Raw genomic sequence first — 24,613 nt, forward strand, 5'->3', positions numbered from 1 at the left:
ATGGCTGACAGATGGTGGCAGAGAAGAAGAAGACGACCGAGGACAGCAGCCCCGGGAAAATAGAGCAGAGAAGCGTCATCACACTTTGTAGCCATTGGTGGTGTCGTTGTCGTTGAGGATCGTCGTCACCGAGAAGCAGTGCAGCACCGTGGCCATGAAGGTGAGAGAAGCAGTCGAACAGAGGAGCTTCGGCACAGGCCAAGGTGACTCTGAGGCTGGTGAGTGGTGACGGTGGCTGGTGAGAGACAGAGAGAGGGCTGAGAGGGAAAGGTGGCGCCATACGTGAGGGTGAGGGGACTGAGATTAGGCAACCAAGGCTTAAACCCTACTTACAATGTGTAAGATTTTATTATACATCTTTGAAAACAACCCGTTGATTAGTGTACTTGTTGAAAAATGGCGCCCAAACTCACACTTTTTACCTCCTTTAGGGTTAGTGTACCATTACTTTGGAGGACATGGCAATGCAATTAAAGTTACCCAATGATGGAGAACCTGTAAATGGTATATTGAGGTCATGGAGCAAGTTTCACCAGAGAGATATATGGCAACGATATGAATAACTTTTTGGGGATGTTCCAGATGGGCATGTTAGGACAAATTGAAGTGGCTAAGGACTCGACTTTAAGAGATGCCATTCAATGCCCTGATAATGCCCTCATGCAATACGTCCGTTGTTATATTATGTATTGTTAGGTGGTATTCTACTACCAGATAAGGTTAACAACACCATGCACGTGCAATATTGACAGAGAAAAAATGTCGGTAGAGATTTTTACAAAAATATCGCGTTGCAAGTATAGTTCTAAACCAATAATTAAACCTCAATCAATGTTTAAATTGTTTGTCACTTAAGCAAACCCAATAAAATTAACCAAAGTATTCAAACATCGGGTCGTCTCTCAAGAAATTGCAGGGAAGTGTACTTACTATTGGGTATGGGAAAAATATATTTTTGGGGTTTTTAAAATAAGAGACACGAAAGTAAAAATGGCAAGAAAATTAAGTAATAACTACGAAAGCTCTTAGCAAAGAAAGAGAATTAGAAGTCATATCCTTATTATCATTGTCAATTGTGATGGAAAATGGGAATTGCCTTCACTTAGTTAACCTCTAACCAATGGAGGAAGGTCAAGTGCATAGAATCAACTTGAGTTCACAAGTCCTAGTCAACTCATAGTGAGAGACTAGCTTTGGTGAAGTTCAAGCTAACCCGCAATCTTCAATCACCAACCAACAAGAGACTTTTACAATTCAAGAGTCTCCAAATTACTCAATCCAAGCTAAGAATATAAAAAATCTAATTTAAAATTCAACCAAGTATTTTATCAAACACTTGGAAGGCACAAAATACAAGCATAGAAAGTTGACAAGACATAGGAAATTCTAAGACTAACCAAAGCAAAGAAATAACCATAACAAAGCAATTGAACAATAAGAAATATGAAACATGAATTGCATTAATGAAAATTAAGAGTAACACATAAACTCATAAACTAAATTAGCAAAATAAATGAATCAATAAGTAGAATTGAAGAACAAAGGTGCTAGAACAATAAATTGCAAGGAATTGTAAATAAAAATAGAAATCAAATCTAAATCTAAGAAGAAATTGGAATAGAAACCCTAAAACCTAGAGAGAGGAGAGGGCCTCTATCTCTAGAAACCTACATCTAAAACCTAAAATGTGAATGAATGTTAAGTGAATAATTCCTCCCTTTCTACTCCACTCTGCAGCCTCTAATATGTATTTTCGGGCCTGAAACTAGGTCAAAAGCAGCCCAGAAATCACCCCCAGTATTTTCTGTTTAATGCAGCACATGACGCTCTATCACGCGTACACGTCAGCCACGTGTATGCGTCGCTGGACTTTTCACTGGCCATGCGTAGGCGTCAGCCACACGTGCGCATCATCTGTCGAATGCACTAGTCACGCGTACGCATCGTTCATCCGTGCGCGTCACTACCAGATTCTCAAAATTTGAATTTCTTGTGTTCCTTCCACTTTTGTATTCTTCTTTTCCATCCTCTAAGCCATTCCTGCCCTATAAACCCTGAAAATACTTAACAAACATATCACGGCATCGAATGGTAAGAAGAGAGGATTAAAATTAGCAAATTTAAGGTCAAAGAAGTAGGTTTTTAATCATAGCACAAAATTAGGAAGGAAAATGTAAAACATGCGAATTATATGCATAAGTGTGAGAATAATGGATAAAATCCACTCAATTCAATACAAAATAGACTGCAAAATAGTGGTTTATCAAATATATTTCATTGTTGGACAATTATGATGCCATAAGCAGCTATAGTTATGGTAGTGTTGTTCTTTGTTGGTTATATCAAGCCATGCGTTTAGCAACCAATTATAATGTTGAGGGTATAGGTGGTTGTCATACATTGCTGATGTCCTAGATATACTATAGAGTGTTTTTGGCACCAAATGTCAGGACGTCTTACACCTTTCCCATTAGATACAAGGTATGGTCTTAACATGGCATAGTTTTTTCATAAGGTATCCGCTTTTTAATTATTATTCTACACAAAATTTATTGCCGCTCCTTTTTTTGACAGGTGGATAGGAAAAAAAGCGTAGAATTACTATGCTAAAAATCGATTGATATGACACCGTTTAAGGTTAGACAGTCTATTTGTTGATGATGTAAGTTGAGAATTTTCTTTATTGTTGAATTTTTTATCTATAGTTATGATGTCGGTAATGTAATCCTTGAATTAATTTATGTAGTTCAATTGGTTGTCGCATGATGATCCTCGTATAGCTTCGAATATGTCTGAGGAATTTCAAGGAAAACCCCATGGAGACTTCTATATTGATGTTGTGCAACTCATATTCTTCCGATGGATTGAGATTCTAAATGTAGACCATATTAATATGACTTTATTGATTTGAAATGGTTTCTCAATTTTGCAGGTTCATGATGTGTAAAGAGGCTTTAAGCATAAAGCTGGTATTTTCCATAAATGGGGTCTCTTTCACTATGTGTTTACATTTTGAAATATGAAATTTTATAACTTTTTTTGAGCTTTTAGATGCCCTCCTAACTAGGTTAGAGATATAATGCTTGAATGATATGATGGCAAGGTTATGTAAATTTTATAGATTGATGATTGTCCAGCATTACTTTGCTTTATTAAATGTGTCAATTTAAGTAAATCTGGCATGGTTTGTGGCTCAAATAGAAATGACAAAAAATAGGGCCTTGAAAGATTAAAAATAGGCATGCAGCATGCTTGTCTTTTAGGAAAGTATGTGTAGTGTTATAATTGTAACGAACACAGAAATTTTCTGTCGCGATTGCCGATATAATGACAGGTGCAAGGTTTAACTAATCAAAAAGAAGAAAACATGCCTGTATATAACAAATCTAAAGCATTTCACAGATAGCATCAGTTAACTGCCAAGGTATTTTATTTGACAAGTGAGTTGAACTAATAAAATGCATACTCCCAATTTAAATGTAATAAATCTTATTTCTATCATTTAAAGTTTCTATAAATTTCAGTTGACCTAGGGATAAAGTTATTTGAGAGTTTTGTTGACCTGATAAGGAGTGAGAAGTAAGAACTATAACTCAATAAGTCTAAAACTAAAATATGCTATTTGTCTGTTATTAGGTTTTATGTACCGCAGACTAGAGAAGCATAGACTCTTCCAAACAACATGGACTATTTTCAACAAGAAACAATAATCTGGAGTCCATGCATTGCATTATTGCAATGTATCCCCGACTGTCTATTTCTCGAATTAGATCCCTCTTCCCATGTCTTTTGTGTTGTTGATGAAACTTGTTTAAACTGCATTGGTTTTTCATCCAAGGGAAATACTTATCCTTTTATGCTCAGTTTTCAAAAAAAGTTTAGATTCCACACTTATTTTTGTTGTTTATTTTGTTTAATTTTGTGAGGTTAAACAAACTACCAACAAACAGTCTCCTCAAGCACCCTACATCCGTTTTGTACCACAGACCTAGATGAACAGAAGTACTACAACAATGTTTCAGTACAAAGACCCAAAATTTTCAATTAGTAATAGTTAACATCTTAGTTTTACATTAGCTTTAGCACAGATTGACCTCCACTTGCTAAATATCATGAGCTACAGTATAAGAGCATCCACTGATCAGGCATCATAAAAGTGCACTAGTGCATTAAGTATCTCTAGGCCAAACAAGATTTAGCTTTTATGAATAAGAACTGGGAAATAACTAACAGGGAATACTTACCTGATCTGGACTTTTTGAAACTTGATAGAGTAGACGGTGGGGATATCTACTCTTACTCACCAATGATCGAGGGGCTTAAACCCCTTTTTCGTGGTTATTTGGTTGCAGTGGCAGATCTAGTCCTTTTTCTTTCACACGTGATCTGAATTTTTTCACTTGTAACTTTCTTTCTCCTAGAACAACCTTCTTTATTTTCAAATAAAGTTCTAGAAACTCTAGATGTAGAGCTTTCATCAAGATGTTTAGATGGTGTATTTACTTTTTTTGTAGTTACTTTTTCCAGAGATTGCAACTGAGCTGGTGTTAGTGGACTGTTCAGTTCCTCTGGATGTTTTAGAGTAATTCCAGAAGCTGGCTGCTTCTGCTGACAGACTTTCATGTTATGATACCTGGTAACACGTCTAACATTGCCACTACCTTGAGCGGCATTAACCCCACATGTAGCGTTAGAATCATGCCATTCACCTTCAGCATGTGGCTTCCCATGAGCTCCAAATCCTTCCTTTAAAGGTTTCGAAGAAGACAAGATAGATTTTTGTTGAGCTGTAACACTTAAAACATCAAGCTAGATAACAAAAGATCTTGGAGATACGAAATGATAAAATCTCAAAGAAACTATAAGTCGTGTGAATGCAAATAATCATAGAACCAAATCATGCAATGTCGTCCAAATATTTACCAGCAGAAAAGATCTCAGGATCAATTGAGGATACATTTTTAGGAACAACACTCCCTAAATCAGTGCCAATAGTTTATTCATCCCTAATCAAATCTGCTGTATAGCTTTCCCAGTTTTGAGGAAAACCAAATAAAAAATGACTGAAAACCTAGCAACATAAAAATGGGTGAAAAATCAAACTGGGAAGACATACAAATTCTACATTGTTTTGATGCTTATTCGCAAACCAAAACTTAATAGTTTCCATCCAATCTACTGTTGACCCATCATTTAAAAGTCTGACAACCAGATTAACCAATAAATTGCTTAATTATGAGGGAATTCATCGGTAGATGCATGTATAAATCTCTTCCAAGAAAGAATATGCATATTGATGCCATATGAAGTTCCCAAACCACCATGTAATGAATCAATTTGCAAACGTAATTAATCAAGAAGAGAAGTAGAGAGAATACACCAATGAGTAATGGCTACAAATCTCAGGAGGGAAACCATTATCAATGGTGTGCTGCTCGTCAATGAAACCCCTTATGATAATATAAACCCCAACTGTGGTCTCAAGAGAGAACAGATCATGCCATTTCACAATGGGAACGCTAGTGAAGACACGCACTACTTCTTCCCTGATTCACAGAATCAAGTTATACAATTACCAGATTAGATATTTTAAGGGAGACATTACTCCAAATCAATTTCAATAAATCACCAAAATGCATTAAAGAAGGTAAAACAAGGTCACGAAAAACCCTAATACGAAATTAAGCTAAGTTTCTTTCCTTTTTAATGCAATGCCTCCAATGGCTAACTGCTTTCCTTCGAATCCATGTTTAGCTTTAACCAGCCACCATTCATACAAGCAAACCTTCGCATACGAAAAATACTGGAAGAATCTAAACTACGAAGAAATGAAAAGAGGAAAAATACTTAGGGAAACAAATAAATTGGAATGAGAATGAGGAGAAGCATAAGTAACCATTGGTTGAAAACAAGATAAATTGGCATTTTTAGAAGTGGATGGAGTTGAACTGTTGAAGTAAGCTCAGCCATGAGTGGGAAAGATGGAAAATAGTGAAATCCCCGTTACTCTTCGTCGGGACTTCTAATGGCTGACTGATGGTGGCAGAGAAGAAGAAGACAATCGGGGACAGCAGCCCGGGAAAATAGAACAGAGAAGCACCGTCGAACTTCGCAGCCACTGGTGGTGTCGTCGTCGCTGAGGGTCGTCATCACCGAGAAGCAGTGCAGCACCGTAGCCATGAAGGTGAGAGAAGCAGTCGAACAGAAGAGCTTCGGCGTGGGCCAAGATGACTCTGAGGATGGTGAGTGGTGACGATGGCTGGTGAGAGACAGAAAGAGGGCTGAGAGGGAATGGTGGCGCCGTACATAAGGGTGAGGGGACTGAGATTAGGCAACAAAGGCTTGAACCATACTTACAATGTGTATGATTTTTTTATGCATCATTGATAACAACCTGTTGATTAGTGTACTTGTTGAAAGATGGTGCCCAGACTCACACTTTTTACCTCCTTTAGGGTAAGTGTACCATTACTTTAGAGGACATGGCAATGCAATTAGAGTTACCCAATGATGGAGAACCTGTAAATGGTATATTGAGGTCATGGAGCAAGTTTAACCAGAGAGATATATGGCAACGATGTGAATAACTTTTTGGGGATGTTCTAGATGGGCATGTTAGGACCACGAAGTTCAACATAAAATTGAAGTGGCTAAGGACTCGACCTTAAAGTAGCATTTTTTTTCGGAGACAGGACACAGAGACATGGACAACGAATGTTTAAAACGTGTTTGGAGGTAGAGACATGGACACGGAACACATTGTCTCCAGGACACTATTTTATATTTTTGTGTCCACTCTTTTACGAAGGACAATGATGGACACGAGATTTAAAAAGGTGGACACGGACTTCTTTATCAAAATTTTTTCCCTTTCTATCCATAGATATTTTTTATTATTCTTATTATCTATTCTTATTTTTCCTATTTTTAGCTTCTTTTCTACATCGTAGTTCTTCTTTCTCTGCGTTCTTTTTTTCAGATACTCTCTTTTTTTGGTAGAATTTCTTACTTGACTGGATAATTAATTTATTCTTTTTTTATCATTCATTCTCTTCTCTATGGCATGCTATATTAATGGAGACTTATTTCACTTTTCTACCTTATGTTACTTTATTTATTCTTATTTTTGTTACTTTAATACCATTTTTATCTTATTGGTTCATAGACCATTCTTCTTGTAATTTTCTGTACTCCTACATACTCTTATTTTTTATTAAATTAATTTGTACTTGATGTAAAAAATTTGGAATCATGTAGCTATTTTAGTTATTTCGCATAATATCTTAGTTTTGTCCATGTCTATCCAAACATAATACAAGACATTACATTAGTGTCTTGTCCATCGTATCCAAATACAATACACAAAAAATAATTTTTAGTGTCTCCATTCTATTGTCTCTGTCTTAGTGTCATGTCCTGTCTTGTCTCCAAAAATAAACGCAGCCTAAGAGATGCCATTCAATTCCTAATAATGCCCTCATGCAATACGTCTGTTGTTATATTATGTATTTGTTAGGTGGCATTCTACTATGAGAGAAGGTTAACAACACCATGCACGTGCAATATCTTTTATTGTTGGACAATTATGATGCCATAAGCAGCTATAGTTACGGTAGTGTTGTTCTTTGTTGGTTATATCAAGCCATGTGTTTAGCAACCAATTATAATGTTGAGGGTATAAGTGGTTGTCATACATTGCTGATGTCCTGGATATACTATAGAGTCTTTTTGGCACCAAATGTCAGGACGTCTTACACCTTTCCCATTAGATACGAGGTATGGTCTTAACATGGCATGGTTTTTTCATAGGGTATCCGCTTTTTAATTATTATTCTACACAAAAATTTATTGCCGCTCTTTTTTTTGTCAGGTGGATAGGAAAAAAATGCGTAGAATTACTATGCTAAAAGTTGACTGTTATGACACCCTTTAGCGTTGGACAATCTATTTGTTGATGATGTAAGTTGAGAGTTTTCTTTGTTGTTGAATTTTTTATCTGTAGTTATGTTGTCGGTAATGTAATCCTTGCATTAATTTATGTAGTTCAACTGGTTGTTGCATGATGATCCTGGTATAGCTTCGAATATGTCTGAGGAATTTCAAGGAAAATCCCATGGAGACTTCTATATTGTTGTTGTGCAACTCATATTCTTCCGATGGATTGAGATTCTGAATGTAGACTATATTAATATGACCTTATTGATTTGAAATGGTTTCTTAATTTTGCAGGTTCATGATCTGTAAAGAGGCTTTAAGCATGGAGCTAGTATTTTCCGTGAATGGGGTCTCTTTCACTATGCGTTTACATTTTGAAATATGAAAATTTATAAAAAAAATTTAGCTTTTAGATGGCCTCCTAATTATGTTAGATATGTAATGCTTGAATGATATGATGGCTAGGTTATCTAAATTTTGTATATTGATGATTGTCTAACATGACTTTGCTTAATTGAATGTGTCAATTTAAGTAAATCTGGCATGGTTTGTGGCTCGAATAGAAATGAAAAAAATGGGGCCTTGAAAGATTAAAGATAGACATGCTTGTCTTTTAGGAAAGTATGTGTGGTGTTATAATTGTAACGAGCACAGAAATTTTCTGTCGCGATTGCCGATATAATGACAGGTGCAAGGTTTAACTAATAAAAAAGAAGAAAACATGCCTGTATATGACAAATCTAGAGCATTTCACAAATAGCATCAGTTAACTGCCAATGTATTTTATTTGACAAGTGAGTTGAACTAATAAAATGTATACTCCCAATTTAAATGTAATAAATCTTATTTCTATCATTTAAAGTTTCTATAAATTTCAGTCGACCTAGGGATGAAGTTCTTTGAGATTTTTGTTGACCTGATAAGGAGTGAGAAGTAAGAACTATAACTCAATAAGTCTAAAACTAAAATATGCTATTTGTCTATTATTAGGTTTTATGTACCGCAGAGCAGAGAAGCATAGACTCTTCCAAACAACATGGACTATTTTCAACAAGAAATAATAATCTGGAGTCCATGCATTGCATTATTGCAATCAGTGTTGTCGGAACTGGACTGAACCGTCTGGTCGGACCAAAAACCTGGTGAACCGATGACATAGCCGATCCGGGTGAGCTTTCTGACCGGACAAGGAAGCGAACCGAAAAGACCCGATTTGAACCGGCTGGGTTTGGCCAAAACTGGTGAACCGGCATGTTTTATTTAACCCAGACCAGTTCGAACTCTTTTTTTTTATTCGCTTGAAACGACGTCATTTCGATTAAAATTAAAAAAAAAACAAAAAAACAAAAACTCAGTAAAGTAAATAGAGCTGCTGAAACTGAAAACCCTAGCTCGAGCCTCCTGCCTCCATCCCCTTTTCCTGTTTCAGTGTTTCCCTTCCCAAACCTTTTGGCCATGACTCCATGAGAGACCACCTGAGAGTTGAGAGTCTGAGACAGAGAGTGTGAGAGAGACCCGTTAAGCCACCTCACCCGGCTCTCCGTCGTCGAAGGAGGCAACCGTTACAGTGCGCCACCCACAACAGCCCAGAAGCACCTCCATCAAAGATTCAAGTTGCTTCCTGCTACTGCTACTGCTCGTCGCCTACTGCTCGTCGCCTCCTGCTTGTCACCTCCTGCTCGTCAGTCGTCACCTCCGGTTTCCCTCAGTCCCTCTTCTCTGCTCGTCCCTCTAGGTATGTATTTTTATGTTTTTATTTTTTTTAAGTTATTCAAGATTTTAATTTTCAATAATTTAGTACTTTAGTTTTGGTTAGAATTAATTGATTAATGATTGATTATGTATGTTGATTTCTGTTTGATTTCTTTTAGAATTTAGATTGTTGATTATTCAGTTTTTTGTAACATATTGTTGTGATATATATTGATTATCTATGTTGATTTCTGTTTGATTTTGATCTCTCTTGATTGTTGATTTATGTTTGATTTCTGTTCAATTTGTTGATTATCCATTATTGTTTAGATTGTTGATTGTTGATTAGTCATTTAGTCATTTAGTCCTGGTTGATTAGGAATTCAGTCATTTAGTCCAGGTTGATGATGAAGCTAATAATAATTCTGTGAAAAATACAAATCAGAATGAAACCAATCAGGATGTAACTCCAGATTTGTCAGATGAAGAAAGATATCCAGATTTTGAAATTACTCCTTGGGATATAATCCATGAATTGTTAGTTTCATTATGTTAAATTGAGTTGTTTATGTAACAGTACTAACAAATTTTATGTTTATTTTCGTATTACTTATTTTTAGGATTTGAGACTTAATGTTTATTAAAATGTTATTGGAGATATATTTTTTAACTGATAATTTTTAAGTTTTTAGCTATTTTCTATGTTTTACTTATGTGGGACCGGGTTAACCGGTTCAACTAGTGACCCACCGGTTGAACCAGTGACATAGTGACCCAATAACCTGACCGGTTCGATTACCGGTTCGGTTCTGACAACTATGATTGCAAAGTATCCCCGACTATCTATTTCTCAAATTAGATCCTTCTTCCCATATCTTTTGCATTGTTGATGAAACTTGTTTAAACTGCATTGATTTTTCATCCAAGAGAAATACTTATCCTTTTATGCTCAGTTTTCAAAAAAAGTTTAGATTCCACACTTATTTTTGTTGTTTATTTTGTTTAATTTTATGAGATTAAACAAACTACCATCAAACAATCTCTTCTAGCACCCTACATCTGGTTTGGACCATAGACCTAGATGAACAGAAGTACTATAACAATGTTTCAGTATAAAGACCCAAAATTTTCAATTATATTCCAACTTACCTCTAAAATATGTCAAATTCTCCTAGAAAATTTTGTGATTTTCTTCAAATTAGTAACAGTTAACATCTTAGTTTTGCATTAGCTTTAGCACAGATTGACCTCCACTTGCTAAATATCATGAGCTACAGTATAAGAGCATCCACGATAAGGCAGCATAATAGGAATGAGTTTATAAAAAAATGACAAATGTAAACAACAAAGCATCTACATAAGAGAAATTTGAATCTTCAATAAAAAATTATTGATATACAACAAAAGAAGTATCGGCTCAATGATGCTGAAGAACCTATATCTATTGAACCACAGATGCACCTCCCTGAATTTTTATAACCTCATGGTCCTAGATGGTAACAAAAAAATGAAACAGTGGAAAATATGTAGTAGTAACGAAAATTCTGTGCTAACCAAATCTGACATATAGATTTCATAAATAAATGTAAAGAAAATACTGGGGTCAGAAAAAAGGCTAATTGAAAGCTGTAAAATCAATCAAAGATATCACATACCGCATTGTAAATCGGTATCTGGTTACGCCAAAACTCTAAGGGTGGTAGAAGCAACCTTCCTGCAATATGATTCGAGCACAAAATTCAAGAAGATTAATAGTAACATCAAGCGAAGATATTAGTAAGTGCATGAAAAGTGCACTAGTGCATCAAGTATCTCTAGGCCAAATAAGATTTAGCTTTTATGAATGAGAACTGGGAAATAACTAACAGGGAATACTTACTTGATCTGGACTTTTTGAAACTTGATAGAGCAGACATTGAGGATATCTTCTCTTTCTCACCAACGATCGAGGGGCTTAAACCCCTTTTTCGTGGATATTTGGTTGCAGTGGCAGATCTAGCCCTTTTTCTTTCACACGTGATCTGACTTTTTTTACTTGTAGCTTTCTTTCTCCTAGAACAACCTTCTTTATTTTTAAATAAAGTTCTAGAAACTCTAGATGTAGAACTTTCATCGAGATGTTCAGATGATGTATTTACTTTTACTGTAGTTACTTTTTCTAGAGATTGTAGCTGAGCTGGTGTCGGTGGACTATTCAGTTCCTCTGGATGTTTCAGAGTAATTCCAGAAGCTGGCTGCTTCTGCTGACAGACTTTCATGTTATGATACCTGCTAATACGTCTAATGCTGCCACTACCTTGAGCGGCATTAACCCTACATGTAGCGTTAGAATCATGCCATTCACCTTTAGCATGTGGCTTCCCATGAGCTCCAAATACTTCCTTTAAAGGTTTCGAATAAGACAGGATAGATTTTTCTTGAGCTGTAACACTTAAAACATCAAGCTAGATAACAAAAGATCTTAGAGATATGAAATGATAAAATATCAAAGACACTACAAGTCGTGTGAATGCAAATAATCATAGAACCAAATCATGCAATGTCATCCAAATATTTACCAGCAGAGAAGATCTCAGGATCATTTGATGATACATTTTTAGGAACAACACTACCCAAATGAGTGCCAATAGTTGATTCATCTCTAATCAAATTTTCTGCATAGCTTTCCCAGTTTTGAGGAAAACCAAATAAGAAATGACTGAAAACCTAGCAACATAGAAAACGGGTGAAAAATCAAACTGGGAAGACATACAAATTCTACATTGTTTTGATGCTTGTTCGCAAACCAAAACTTAATAGTTTCCATCCAATCTACTGCTGACCCATCATTTAAAGTTTGACAACCGGATTAACCACTAAACTGCTTAATTATGAGGGAATTCATGGGTAGATGCATGTATAAATCTCTTCCAAGACATAATATGCATATTGAGAACTTGTAAATGGTATATTGAGGTCATGGAGCAAGTTTCACCAGAGAGATATATGGCAACGATGTGAATATCTTTTTGGGAATATTCCAGATAGGCATGTTAGGACCATGAAGTTTAACATAAAATTGAAGTGGCTAAGGACTCGACTTTAAGAGATGCCATTCAATGCCCTGATAATGCCCTCATGCAAATCGTCCATTGTTATAGTATGTATTTGTTAGGTGGCATTCTACTACCAGATAAGGTTAACAACACCATGCGCGTGCAATATCTTTCACTATTGGACAATTATGATGCCATAAGCAGTTATAGTTAGGGTAGTGTTTTTCTTTGTTGGTTATATCAAGCCATGTGTTTAGCAACCAATTATAATGTTGAGGCTATAGGTGGTTGTCATACATTGCTGATGTCCTGGATATACTATAGAGTTTTTTTGGCACCAAATGTCAGCATGTCTTACACCTTTCTCGTTAGATACGAGGTATGGTCTTAACATGGCATGGTTTTTTCATAGGGTATCCACTTTTTAATCATTATTGTATACAAAAATTTATTGTCGCTCCTTTTTTTGACAGGTGGATAGGAAAAATAAAGCGTAGAATTACTATGTTAAAAGTTGACTGATATGACACTGTTTAAGGTTGGACAGTCTATTTGTTGATGATGTAAGTTGAGAGTTTTCTTTGTTGTTGAATTTTTTATCTGTAGTTATGTTGTTGGTAATGTAATCCTTGTATTAATTTATGTAGTTCAACTGGTTGTCGCATGATGATCCTTGTATAGCTTCAAATATGTCTGAGAAATTTCAAGAAAAACCCCATGGAGACTTCTATATTGTTGCTGTGTAACTCATATTCTTCCGATGGATTGAGATTCTGAATGTAGACAGAATGTTGTGACAGTTCGGTGAAAAACAAGGGCCACCTAACCCGCCGTTGATCATTGATACCTTTCACCATCAATCGGCATACAACAACGATTCCTTGTGGCCCATTCGCCTAGCAATGTGGTTTAAAGTTTGGGCAAACCAACACACAGATGCATATCATTTGAAGATTGAGATGGTAGAGGCCTTGCGACCTAGTAGGGATTACTACAAGTAGTATTGTGAAAGGACTAGGAGATTTTTATCATTTCCAGATGCCATACTTGATCCTCACAATATACATTCCCGTCGATGCCCCAGCAAAGTATGGCAAGGTATCTTGGTCAGGTTACTTGAGGTCCCTCAAGATCGGAGGCACTATCGGGTGTGTCAGACTAGGATGCAGGCTCACAATGAACCAGTTATGGATGAGCCTGAGTTCCCACACAAAGATCCACCACAAAATTTTTCTGAGGAGCCACCACAGCATGTCATGCCTGTTGGAGATTTTTACAGCCCTTAGCCATTAGGTGCACAAGATCCCCCTTCTATGTATCAGTTCATGCTTATCAGAGCAGTTATGAGGTTGGTGGTTTATCCCTAGAGGTGGTACATAAAACTTGATCAATTCTATTGAGAAAGCGGGGTGGACAAATTTCTTTTCCTTCTTTGATGGACTGGACCCATTTATTACTCCCCAATCCTTTCCACATACACCCATTGACTTGGGGTTCGCCTTTTGACCATCCGATTCCGACAGCCATCCACCTGTAGCAGGAAGGAGATCGGGATTTATTAGTGACACAGTAGGTTTCGCTCTTCGCAACCAATATGGGCTTGTGCCCCTCGACCTTTGTTTACTAATAGTACATTGAGATGATGATAAGTGAAATTCACTATTGCACAAACTGGTAGATTATGAGTGTCCTTGTGAACAGAGTTGATACAATCAGAAAGATTAGTTGTCATGTGATCATATCTACGTCTATCGTTACAGTGTTGTAGCCACCTAGGTGGATCCAACTCTCGAATCCATGTCATCATTGTCGGAGATATGGCCAGATCATCGTTGCTAATTAACTCAAGGTAACATTGTGTTTGCTCTTGCATCTTCGAATACAAAGCGCTAACTCAATGTCTTTTAGCCCCCTTACTCTTGAAATGTGTTGCAAAGTTTGAGGTAATATGTCTCACACAGTAAACATTGTGTTCCCACCTACAATCAAGCCGCTCTAGTGCTGCCTTTATTATTGTATGCCTATCAAAAATGATCACAATCCCCGGTTGATGAGCTACATGCCTCCTTAAGTTGGTCAGGAAAAAGTACCAAGAATCTGTATTCTCCCTATCCATAATTACGAAAGTAATTGGCAAAATGTTATTATTCTCATCTTGTGCTATTTCCATCAATAAGGTGCCCCAGTACTTACCATACAAGTGTGTTCCATCAGTTGAGACCAAAGGCTTGCAATGCTTAAATGCCTCGACACACAATAGAAATTCTTAGAATACCTGGTGAAACATAATACTATCATGATCTAACATGCTGCCACTTGCCAATGTAGTACGTTTTCATCTATAGATCGACAGTTGTGCTTACAACGAGCATGGTCATTCATTAACAACAAAAAGGGACTCTAGTAACCAATATTAATGCAAATAAAAAAATCTATAACATCTTTCAAATACCTAGAGTGAAAGTTTTCAAAGCATTGAAATACTTCCGCAGTTGATATTATATGACACATCCTAATCTCCATCAATTTTTGCAATTACCTTTTACTTTGCATGCCAAACTTTCATGTACGACACGTTGTACCCATAGGTTGACTCTATTGAACCTTGCAACACCTTTATACCAATCATCGCATCATCGTGAACCATGGAAAATATATGTTGGCATAATTGGTGCGCAGAAATCGTGACGGTTCCATTCCTTGGTAACGGCGCTGAAAACTTTATACGCACGTTCATAATCTTGATTCTTTGTCACAACTTCGCACAACTAACCAGCAAGTGCACTGGGTCGTCCAAGTAATAAACCTTACGTGAGTAAGGGTCGATCCCACGGAGATTGTTGGCTTGAAGCAAGCTATGGTCACTTTGTAAATCTCAGTCAGGCGAATTTAATTGATTGTGGATATTTGATAATTAAAATATAAATAAAGCATAAAGATAGAGATACTTATGTAATTCATTGGTGAGAATTTCAGACAAGCGTATAGAGATGCTTTCGTTCCTCTAAACCTCTGCTTTTCTGCTGTCTTCATCCAACCATTCCTACTCCTTTCCATGGCAAGCTGTATGTAGGGCATCACCGTTGTCAATGGCTACATCCCATCCTCTCTGTGAAAATGGTCCAATGCGCTGTCACTGCATAGCTAATCATCTGTCGGTTCTCGATCATGCTGGAATAGGATTTACTATCCTTTTGCGTCTGTCACTACGCCCAGCACTCGCGAGTTTGAAGCTCGTCACAGCCATCCCTTTCCAGATCCTACTCGGAATACCACAGACAAGGTTTAGACTTTCCGGATCTCAAGAATGGCCATCCATGGGTTCTAACTTATACCACGAAGATTCTAATATCTCGGACTCGGTCCCCTGTATTAGATATCTAAGAGATACTCATTCTAGCTTGTTTGCATGTAGAACGGAGTGGTTGTCAGGCATGCGTTCATAAGTGAGAATGATGATGAGCGTCACATAATCATCACATTCATCATGTTCTTGGGTGCGAATGAATATCTTAGAAGCGAAATAAGCTTGAATTGAATAGAAAAACAGTAGTACTTTGTATTAATTCATGAGGAACAGCAGAGCTCCATACCTTAATCTATGGTGTGTAGAAACTCTACCGTTGAGAATACATAAGTGATAATGGTCCAGACATGGCCGAATGGCCAGCCCCATGAAAGTATAAGATAGCATAAAACTGATCAAAGATCCCCTAATACAATAGTAAAAAGTTCTATTTATACTAAACTAGTTACTAGGATTTACAGAAATGAGTAAATGATGCAGAAATCCACTTCTGGGGCCCACTTGGTGTGTGCTTGGGCTGAGCATTAAGCTTTACACGTGTAGAGGCTTCTCTTGGAGTTGAACGCTAGTTAGTAACCTATTTCTGGCGTTTAACTCCACTTTGCAACATGTTTCTGGCGTTTAACTCCAGAATGCAGCATGAAGCTGGCGTTGAACGCCAGTTTATGTCATCTATCCTTAATCAAAGTATGGACTATTATATATTGCTGGAAAGCCCTAGATGTCTACTTTCCAACGCAATTAAGAGTGTGCCATTTGAAGTTCTGTAGCTCCAGAAAATCCACTTTGAGTGCAGGGAGGTCAGAATCCAACAGCATCTGCAATCCTTTTTCAGCCTAAATAAGATTTTTGCTCAGGTCCCTCAATTTTAGCCAGAAATTACCTGAAATCACAGAAAAACACAGAAACTCATAGTAAAGTCCAGAAATGTGAATTTTTATTAAAAACTAATAAAAATATACTAAAAACTAACTAAATCATACTGAAAACTATGTAAAAACAATGCCAAAAAGCGTATAAATTATCCGCTCATCACAACACCAAACTTAAATTGTTGCTTGTCCCCAAGCAACTGAAAATCAAATAGGATAAAAAGAAGAGAATATACTATAAATTCCAAAGTATCAATGAAACTTAGCTCCAATCAGATGAGCGGGACTTGTAGCTTTTTGCCTCTTGAATAGTTTTGGCATCTCGCTTTATCCATTGAGGTTCAGAATGATTGGCATCTATAGGAACTTAGAATTCAGATAGTGTTATTGATTCTCCTAGTTCAGTATGTTGATTCTTGAACACAGCTACTTTATGAGTCTTGGCCGTGGCCCTAAGCACTTTATTTTCCAGTATTACCACCGGATACATAAATGCCACAGACACGTAACTGGGTGAACCTTTTCAGATTGTGACTCATCTTTGCTAAAGTCCCCAATTAGAGGTGTCCAGGGTTCTTAAGCATACTCTGTTTTTGCTTTGGACCTTGACTTTAACCGCTCAGTCTCAAGTTTTCTCTTGACACCTTCACGCCACAAGCACATGGTTAGGGATAGCTTGGTTTAGCCGCTTAGGCCAGGATTTTATTCCTTTAGGCCCTCCTATCCACTGATGCTCAAAGCCTTGGATGCTTTTTATTTACCCTTGCCTTTTGGTTTTAAGGGCTATTGGCTTTTTGCTCTTGCCTTTTGGTTTAAAGAGCTTTTGGCTTTTTCTGCTTGCTCTTTCTTTTTCTTTTTTTTTTCTTTTTTTTTCGCTATTTTTTTTCTGCAAGCTTTTGTATTCACTACTTTTTCTTGCTTCAAGAATCATTTTTATGATTTTTCAGATCATCAAATAACATGTCTCCTTTTTCCTTATTCTTCAAGAGCCAACATATTTAACATTCATAAACAACAACTTCAAAAGACATATGCACTGTTCAAGCATTCATTCAGAAAACAAAAAGTATTGTCACCACATCAAAATAATTAAACTAATTTCAAGGATGAATTCGAAACCATGTACTTCTTGTTCTTTTGTAATTAAAACAGTTTTCATTTAAGAGAGATGATGGAGTCATAGTCGTAACTTTAAGGCATAGACACTCAGACACTAATGATCATGTAATAAGACACAAATATAAATAAACATAAAGCTCAAAAATCGAAAAACAGGGAAAATAAATAAACAAGGAGATTAAGGAATGAGTCCACCTTAGTGAGGGTGGCGTCTTCCTCTTCTTGAAGAACCAATGGTGCTCTTGAGCTCCTCTATGTCTCTTCCTTGTCTTTCTTGCTCCTCCCTCATAGCTCTTTGATCTTCTCTAATTTCATGGAGGATGATGGAGTGCTCTTGGTGCTCCACCCTTAATTATCCCATGTTGGAACTTAATTCTCCTAGGGAGGTGTTGATTTGCTCCCAATAATTTTGTGGAGGGAAGTGCATCCCTTGAGGCATCTCAGGGATTTCATGGTGAGGAATTTCCTCATGTTCATGTTAAGGTCCATGATCTCTTGTTTGCTCCATCCTTTTCTTAGTGATGGGCTTATCCTCTTCAATGAGGATGTCTCCCTCTATGTCAATTCCAGCCGAATTGCAGAGGTGACATATGAGGTGAGGAAAGGCTAACCTTGCCCAAGTGTAGGACTTGTCAGCCACCTTGTAAAGTTCTTGAGGTATAATCTCATGAACTTCTACCTCCTCTCTAATCATGATACTATGGATCATGAAGGCCCGGTCTATAGTAACTTCAGACCGGTTACTAGTAGGAATGATTGAGCGTTGAATGAACTCTAGCCATCCCCTAGCCACTGGTTTGAGGTCATGCCTTCTTAATTGAACCGGCTTGCCTCTTGAGTCAATTTTCCATTGAGCTCCTTCCTCACATATGTCTATGAGGACTTGGTCCAACCTTTGATCAAAGTTGACCCTTCTTGTGTAGGGGCGTGCATTCTCTTCCATCATTGGTAAGTTGAACGCCAGCCTTACATTTTTCGGACTGAAATCTAAGTATTTCCCCCGAACCATGGTAAGCCAATGCTTCGGATTCGGGTTCACACTTTGATCATGGTTCCTAGTGATCCATGCATTTGCATAGAACTCTTGAACCATTAGGATCCCGACTTGTTGAATGGGGTTGGTGAGAACTTCCCAACCTCTTCTTTGGATCTCAAGTCGGATCTCCGGATACTCATTCTTCTTGAGCTTGAAAGGAACCTCAGGGATCGCTTTCTTCTTGGCCACAACTTCATAGAAGTGGTCTTGATGGACCTTTGAGATGAATCTCTCCATCTCCCATGGCTCAGAGGTGGAAGCAATTGCCTTCCCTTTCCTCTTTCTTGAGGTTTCTCTGGCCTTAGGTGCCATAAATGGTTATGGAAAAATAAAAAGCTATGCTTTTACCACACCAAACTTAAAATGTTTGCTCGTCCCCGAGCAAAAGAAAAGAAAAGAAGTAGAGGAAGAAGAGAAATGGAGGAGAGGGAGAGAGAGTAGGTTTCGGCTAAGGAAGAGAAGAGAGGGTTGTGTTGTGTGAAAATGAAGAAGGAATGAGGGGTTTATATAGGAGTGGGGGGGTGAAGTTTCGGCCATTAGGGTTGGGTTTGGGAGGGAAAAGAGTTTGAATTTTGGAGGTAGGTGGGGTTTATGGGGAAGAGATGATGGATGTGAGTGGTGAAGAGGTGATGGGAAAGAGTGATTGAGGTGATTGGTGAAGGGTATTTGGAGAAGAGAGTTATGAAAATGTGTGAAGAGGAGAGAAGAAGATGTGGGGATCCTGTGGGGTCCACAGATCCTGAGGTGTCAAGGATTTCTCATCCCTGCACCTTTTAGACGTGTAAAACGCCCTATACATGCAATCCTGGCATTTAACACTAGGCTGCTGCCTGTTTCTGGCATTAAACGCCCAAATATTGCTTGTTTATGGCGTTTAACGCCAGGTAGATGCTTGTTTCTGGCGTTAAACGCCAGCTCTATGCTTGTTTCTGGCGTTTAACGCCAGCTTTCCTCTGGGTGCAATCCTGGCGTTTAAACGCCAGACTGCTGCTTGTTTCTGGCGTTTAACGCTAGTTTCATGCTCTGTTCTGGCGTTAAACGCCAGTAAGCTCTTCCTCCAGGGTGTGCTATTTTTAATGCTGTTTTTCATTCTGTTTTTGATTTTTCAGTAGTTTTTGTGACTCCACATGATCATCAACCTAATAAAACACGAAAATAACAAAAAGAAAATAAAATAGATATGATTAAATAACATTGGGTTGCCTCCCAACAAGCGCTTCTTTAATGTCAATAGCTTGACAGTGAGCTCTCATGGAGCCTCACAGATAATCAGAGCAAGGTTGGAACCTCCCAACACCAAACTTAGAGTTTGAGTGTGGGGGTTCAACACCAAACTTAGTGTTTGGTTGTGGCCTCCTAACACCAAACTTAGAGTTTGACAGTGGGGGCTTTGGTTGACTCTGCAGTGAGAGAAGCTTTTCATGCTTCCTCTCCATGGTTACAGAAGGAGATCCTTGAGTTTTAAACACAAGATTGTCCTCATTCAGTTGAAGGATCAGTTCTCCTCTGTCCACATCAATCACAGCTCTTACTGTGGCTAGGAAGGGTCTTCCAAGGATGATGGATTCATCCTCATCCTTCCCAGTGTCCAGGATTATGAAATTAGCAGGGATGTAAAGGCCTTCAACCTTTACTAGCACGTCCTCTACTTGTCCATAAGCCTATTTTCTTGAGTTGTCTGCCATCTCTAATGAGATTCTAGCAGCTTGCACCTCAAAGATTCCTAGTTTCTCCATTACAGAGAGTGGCATGAGGTTTATCCCTGATCCAAGGTCACATAGAGCCTTCTCAAAGGTCATGGTGCCTATGGTACAAGGTATTAAGAACTTTCCAGGATCCTGTTTCTTCTGAGGTAGTGTCAGTTGATCCAGATCACTCAGTTCATTAATGAGCAAGGGAGGTTCATCTTCCCAAGTCTCATTACCAAATAACTTGGCATTCAGCTTCATGATTGCACCAAGGTACTTGGCAACTTGCTCTTCAGTGACATCTTCATTCTCTTCAGAAGAAGAATACTCATCAGAGCTCATGAATGGCATAAGGAGGTTCAATGGAATCTCTATGGTCTCTAGATGAGCCTCAGATTCCTTTGGTTCCTCAGAGGGAAACTCCTTATTGATCACTGGATGTCCCAGGAGGTCTTCCTCACTGGGATTCACGTCCTCTCCTTCCCTTGTAGGTTCAGCCATGATGGTTAAATCAATGGCCTTGCACTCTCTTTTTGGATTTTCTTCTGTATTGCTTGGGAGAGTACTAGGAGGAGTTTTAGTGACTCTTTTACTTAGTTGGCCCACTTATGCCTCCAAATTTCTAATGGAGGACCTTGTTTCATTCATGAAACTTAAAGTGGCCTTAGATAGATCAGAGACTATATTTGCTAAGCTAGATGGATTCTGCTCAGAATTCTCTGTCTGTTGCTGAGTGGATGATGGAAAAGGCTTGCTATTGCTGAACCTGTTTCATCCACCATTGTTAAAGCCTTGTTAAGGCTTTTGTTGATCCTTCCATGAGAAATTTGGGTGATTTCTCCATGAGGGATTATAGGTGTGTCCATAGGGTTCCCCCATGTAATTCACCTCTGCTATTGCAGGGTTCTCAGGATCATAAGCTTCTTCTTCAGAAGATGCCTCTATAGTACTGTTGGATGATTCCTTCAATCCATTCAGACTCTAAGAGATCATATTGATTTGCTGAGTCAATATTTTATTCTGAGCCAATATGGCATTCAGAGTATCAATTTCAAGAACTCCTTTCCTCATAGGCGTCCCATTATTCACAGGATTCCTTTTAGAAGTGTACATGAACTGGTTATTTGCAACCATGTCAATGAGTTCTTGAGCTTCTGCAGGCGTTTTTTTTAGGTGAATAGATCCACCTGCAGAATGGTCCAATGACATCTTTGATAATTCAGATAGACCATCATAGAATATATCCAGGATGGTCCATTCTGAAAGCCTGTCAGAAGGACACTTTTTGGTCAGTTGCTTATATCTCTCCCAAGCTTCATAGAGGGATTCTCCTTCTTTCTGTCTGAAAGTTTGAACATCCACTCTAAGCTTACTAAGCTTTTGAGGAGGAAAGAACTTGGCTAAGAAAGCCGTGACCAGCTTATCCCAAGAGTTCAGGCTATCCTTAGGTTGAGAGTCTAACCATACTCTAGCTCTGTCTCTTACAGCAAATGGAAAAAGCATAAGCCTGTAGACCTCAGGATCAACCCCATCGGTCTTTACAGTATCACAGATCTGCAAGAATTCAGTTAAGAACTGAAAAGGATCTTCTGATGGAAGTCCATGAAACTTGCAATTCTGTTGCATCAGAGAAACTAATTGAGGTTTCAGCTCAAAATTGTTTGCTCCAATGGCAGGGATTGAGATGCTTCTTCCATGTAAATTGGAATTTGGTGCAGTAAAGTCACCAAGCATCTTCCTTGCATTATTATTATTTTCGGCCATGTTGTCTTCTTTTTCAAAAATTTCTGTCAGATTTTCTCCAGAGAGTTGTGCTTTAGCTTCCCTTAGCTTCCTCTTCAGAGTCCTTTCAGGTTCAGGATCAGCTTCAACAAGAATGTTCTTATCCTTGTTCCTGCTCATATGAAAAAGAAGAGAACACAAAAGAAAATATGGAATCCTCTATGTCACAGTATAGAGATTCCTTTATGTGAATATAAGAAAAGAAGAATGTAAGAAGGAGAAAAGAAAAACTCGAACAAAGAGAGGAAGATGGTGTTTGAATTTTGGGTGGAAGAGAAGTGTTAATAGATGAATAAATAAATAGAAGGAGATGAAAGAGAAGAATTCAAAAATAATAAAAAAATAGTTTTGGTTTTAATTTAAAATTAAAATTGAAATTTGAAAATAAAAAAAAAGGAAAAATGAAATGAAATTAAATTAAAGTTTAAAACAATTAGTTAATTCAAAAAGGAATTTTGAAAAAGGGGAAGGTGATTTTCGAAAATTAGAAGGAGATAGTTAGTTAGGTAGTTTTGAAAAAGATATGATTGAAACAAAAAGATAGGATTGATTGAAAAAGATTTGAAAATTATTTTTGAAAAAGATATGATTGAAATAGTAAACTTTTAAAATCAAATAAAAAGTCAAGTGGTTAATTGAAAAAGATTTGAAAATCAAATTTGAAAAGATAAGAAGTTAGAAAAGAAGTTAGAAAAGATTTTGAAATTGATTTTGAAAAAAGATGTGATTGAAACTTAATTTGAAAAAGATTTGATTTTAAAATTAAAGTTGATTACTTGACTAACAAGAAACTAAAAAGATATGATTCTAGAGTTTAAAGATTGAACATTTCTTACTAGGCAAGTAACAAACTTAAAATTTTTGAATCAATCACATTAATTGTTAGCATTAATTTCGAAAATATGAAATAGAAATAAGAAAAAGAATTTTGAAAATCAATTTGAAATTTTCGAAAATTATGAAAGAAAAATGAAAAAGATGTGATTTTTGAAAAAGATAAGGTTTTTAATTTGAAAATTTGATTTGACTCATAAGAAATAACTAAATTTTAAAAATTTTTTGACTGAATCAAATCAAATTTTCGAAAATTATGAGTGAAATAAGAGAAAGATATTTTTTGGTTTTTGAATTTTCAATGAAGAAAGAGAAAAACAACTCCAAAGACTCAATGCATGAAAATTTTGGATCAAAACAGATGATGCATGGAAGAACACTATGAATGTCAAGATGAACACCAAGAACACTTTGAAGATCAAGATGAACATCAAGACTTATTTTTGAAAATTTTTAAGAAAAGGAAAACATGCAAGACAACAAACTTAGAAATTTTCAAACTTTAGACACTAACAAATTGAGAATGCATATGAAAAACTAGAAAAGACACAAAACAAGAAAATATGAAGATCAAACAAGAAGACTGGCCAAGAACAACTTGAAGATCATGAAGAATGCAATGCATGAGATTTTCGAAAATAATTTTTTTGAAAATTAAAAAGATGCAATTGGCCCCAAACTTGAAACTTGACTCTAGACTCAAACAAGAAACACAAAAATTATTTTTGATTTTATGATTTTGTAAATTTTTTTGTATTTTTCGAAAATTAATTGGGAAAAACGAAAAAAGAAAAATCTTTTTTTTTTGTATTTTTCGAAAATAAGAAATAAAAAGCTTAAAATTAAAACAAAATTACCTAATCTGAGCAACAAGATGAACCGTCAGTTGTCCAAACTCGAACAATCCCCGGCAATGGCGCCAAAAACTTGGTGCGCAGAAATCGTGACGGTTCCATTCCTTGGTAACGGCGCTGAAAACTTTATACGCACGTTCATAATCTTGATTCTTTGTCACAACTTCGCACAACTAACCAGCAAGTGCACTGGGTCGTCCAAGTAATAAACCTTACGTGAGTAAGGGTCGATCCCACGGAGATTGTTCTTGAAGCAAGCTATGGTCACTTTGTAAATCTCAGTCAGGCGGATTTAATTGATTATGGATATTTGATAATTAAAAGATAAATAAAGCATAAAGATAGAGATACTTATGTAATTCATTGGTGAGAATTTCAGACAAGCGTATAGAGATGCTTTCGTTCCTCTGAACCTCTGCTTTCCTGCTGTCTTCATCCAACCATTCCTACTCCTTTCCA

The 24,613-nt window shown here is 37.1% G+C and overlaps 1 protein-coding gene and 1 non-coding gene across 2 annotated transcripts; one reads left to right on the forward strand and one right to left on the reverse strand.

Moving 5' to 3' along the window:
• Nucleotides 1–11,068: 11,068 nt before the first annotated feature.
• Nucleotides 11,069–14,535, reverse strand: LOC148572270 (uncharacterized). Its single transcript, XM_088507432.1, has 5 exons — nt 14,296–14,535; nt 12,186–12,333; nt 11,507–12,049; nt 11,283–11,341; nt 11,069–11,116 (listed from the first exon to the last, which is right to left on the reverse strand). The coding sequence occupies exons 1-5, from the start codon at nt 14,533–14,535 to the stop codon at nt 11,069–11,071; spliced, it is 1,038 nt and encodes a 345-aa protein (XP_088363558.1).
• Nucleotides 14,536–21,948: 7,413 nt separating this feature from the next.
• LOC148572271 (small nucleolar RNA R71) lies at nt 21,949–22,055 on the forward strand. Its single transcript, XR_015908203.1, has one exon. It is a non-coding gene; the product is annotated as a small nucleolar RNA R71 (small nucleolar RNA).
• Nucleotides 22,056–24,613: the final 2,558 nt, after the last annotated feature.

This window comes from Arachis ipaensis, chromosome B3 (genome assembly GCF_059453495.1).
Source record: "Arachis ipaensis isolate K30076 ecotype BB chromosome B3, ASM5945349v1, whole genome shotgun sequence".
Lineage (NCBI taxonomy): Eukaryota > Viridiplantae > Streptophyta > Magnoliopsida > Fabales > Fabaceae > Arachis > Arachis ipaensis.

Bases quoted from the DNA above. Each gene is read 5' to 3' on its own strand.
- LOC148572270 (XM_088507432.1), bottom strand. From the start codon at position 14,535: ATGCAAGAGCAAACACAATGTTACCTTGAGTTAATTAGCAACGATGAT. The intron at 12,050-12,185 runs GTAAATATTTGG...TAAGTGTTACAG, and splicing joins TCCTGAGATCTTCTCTGCTG to CTCAAGAAAAATCTATCCTG. The intron at 11,117-11,282 runs GTATGTGATATC...GTTACCATCTAG, and splicing joins AGATACCGATTTACAATGCG to GACCATGAGGTTATAAAAAT.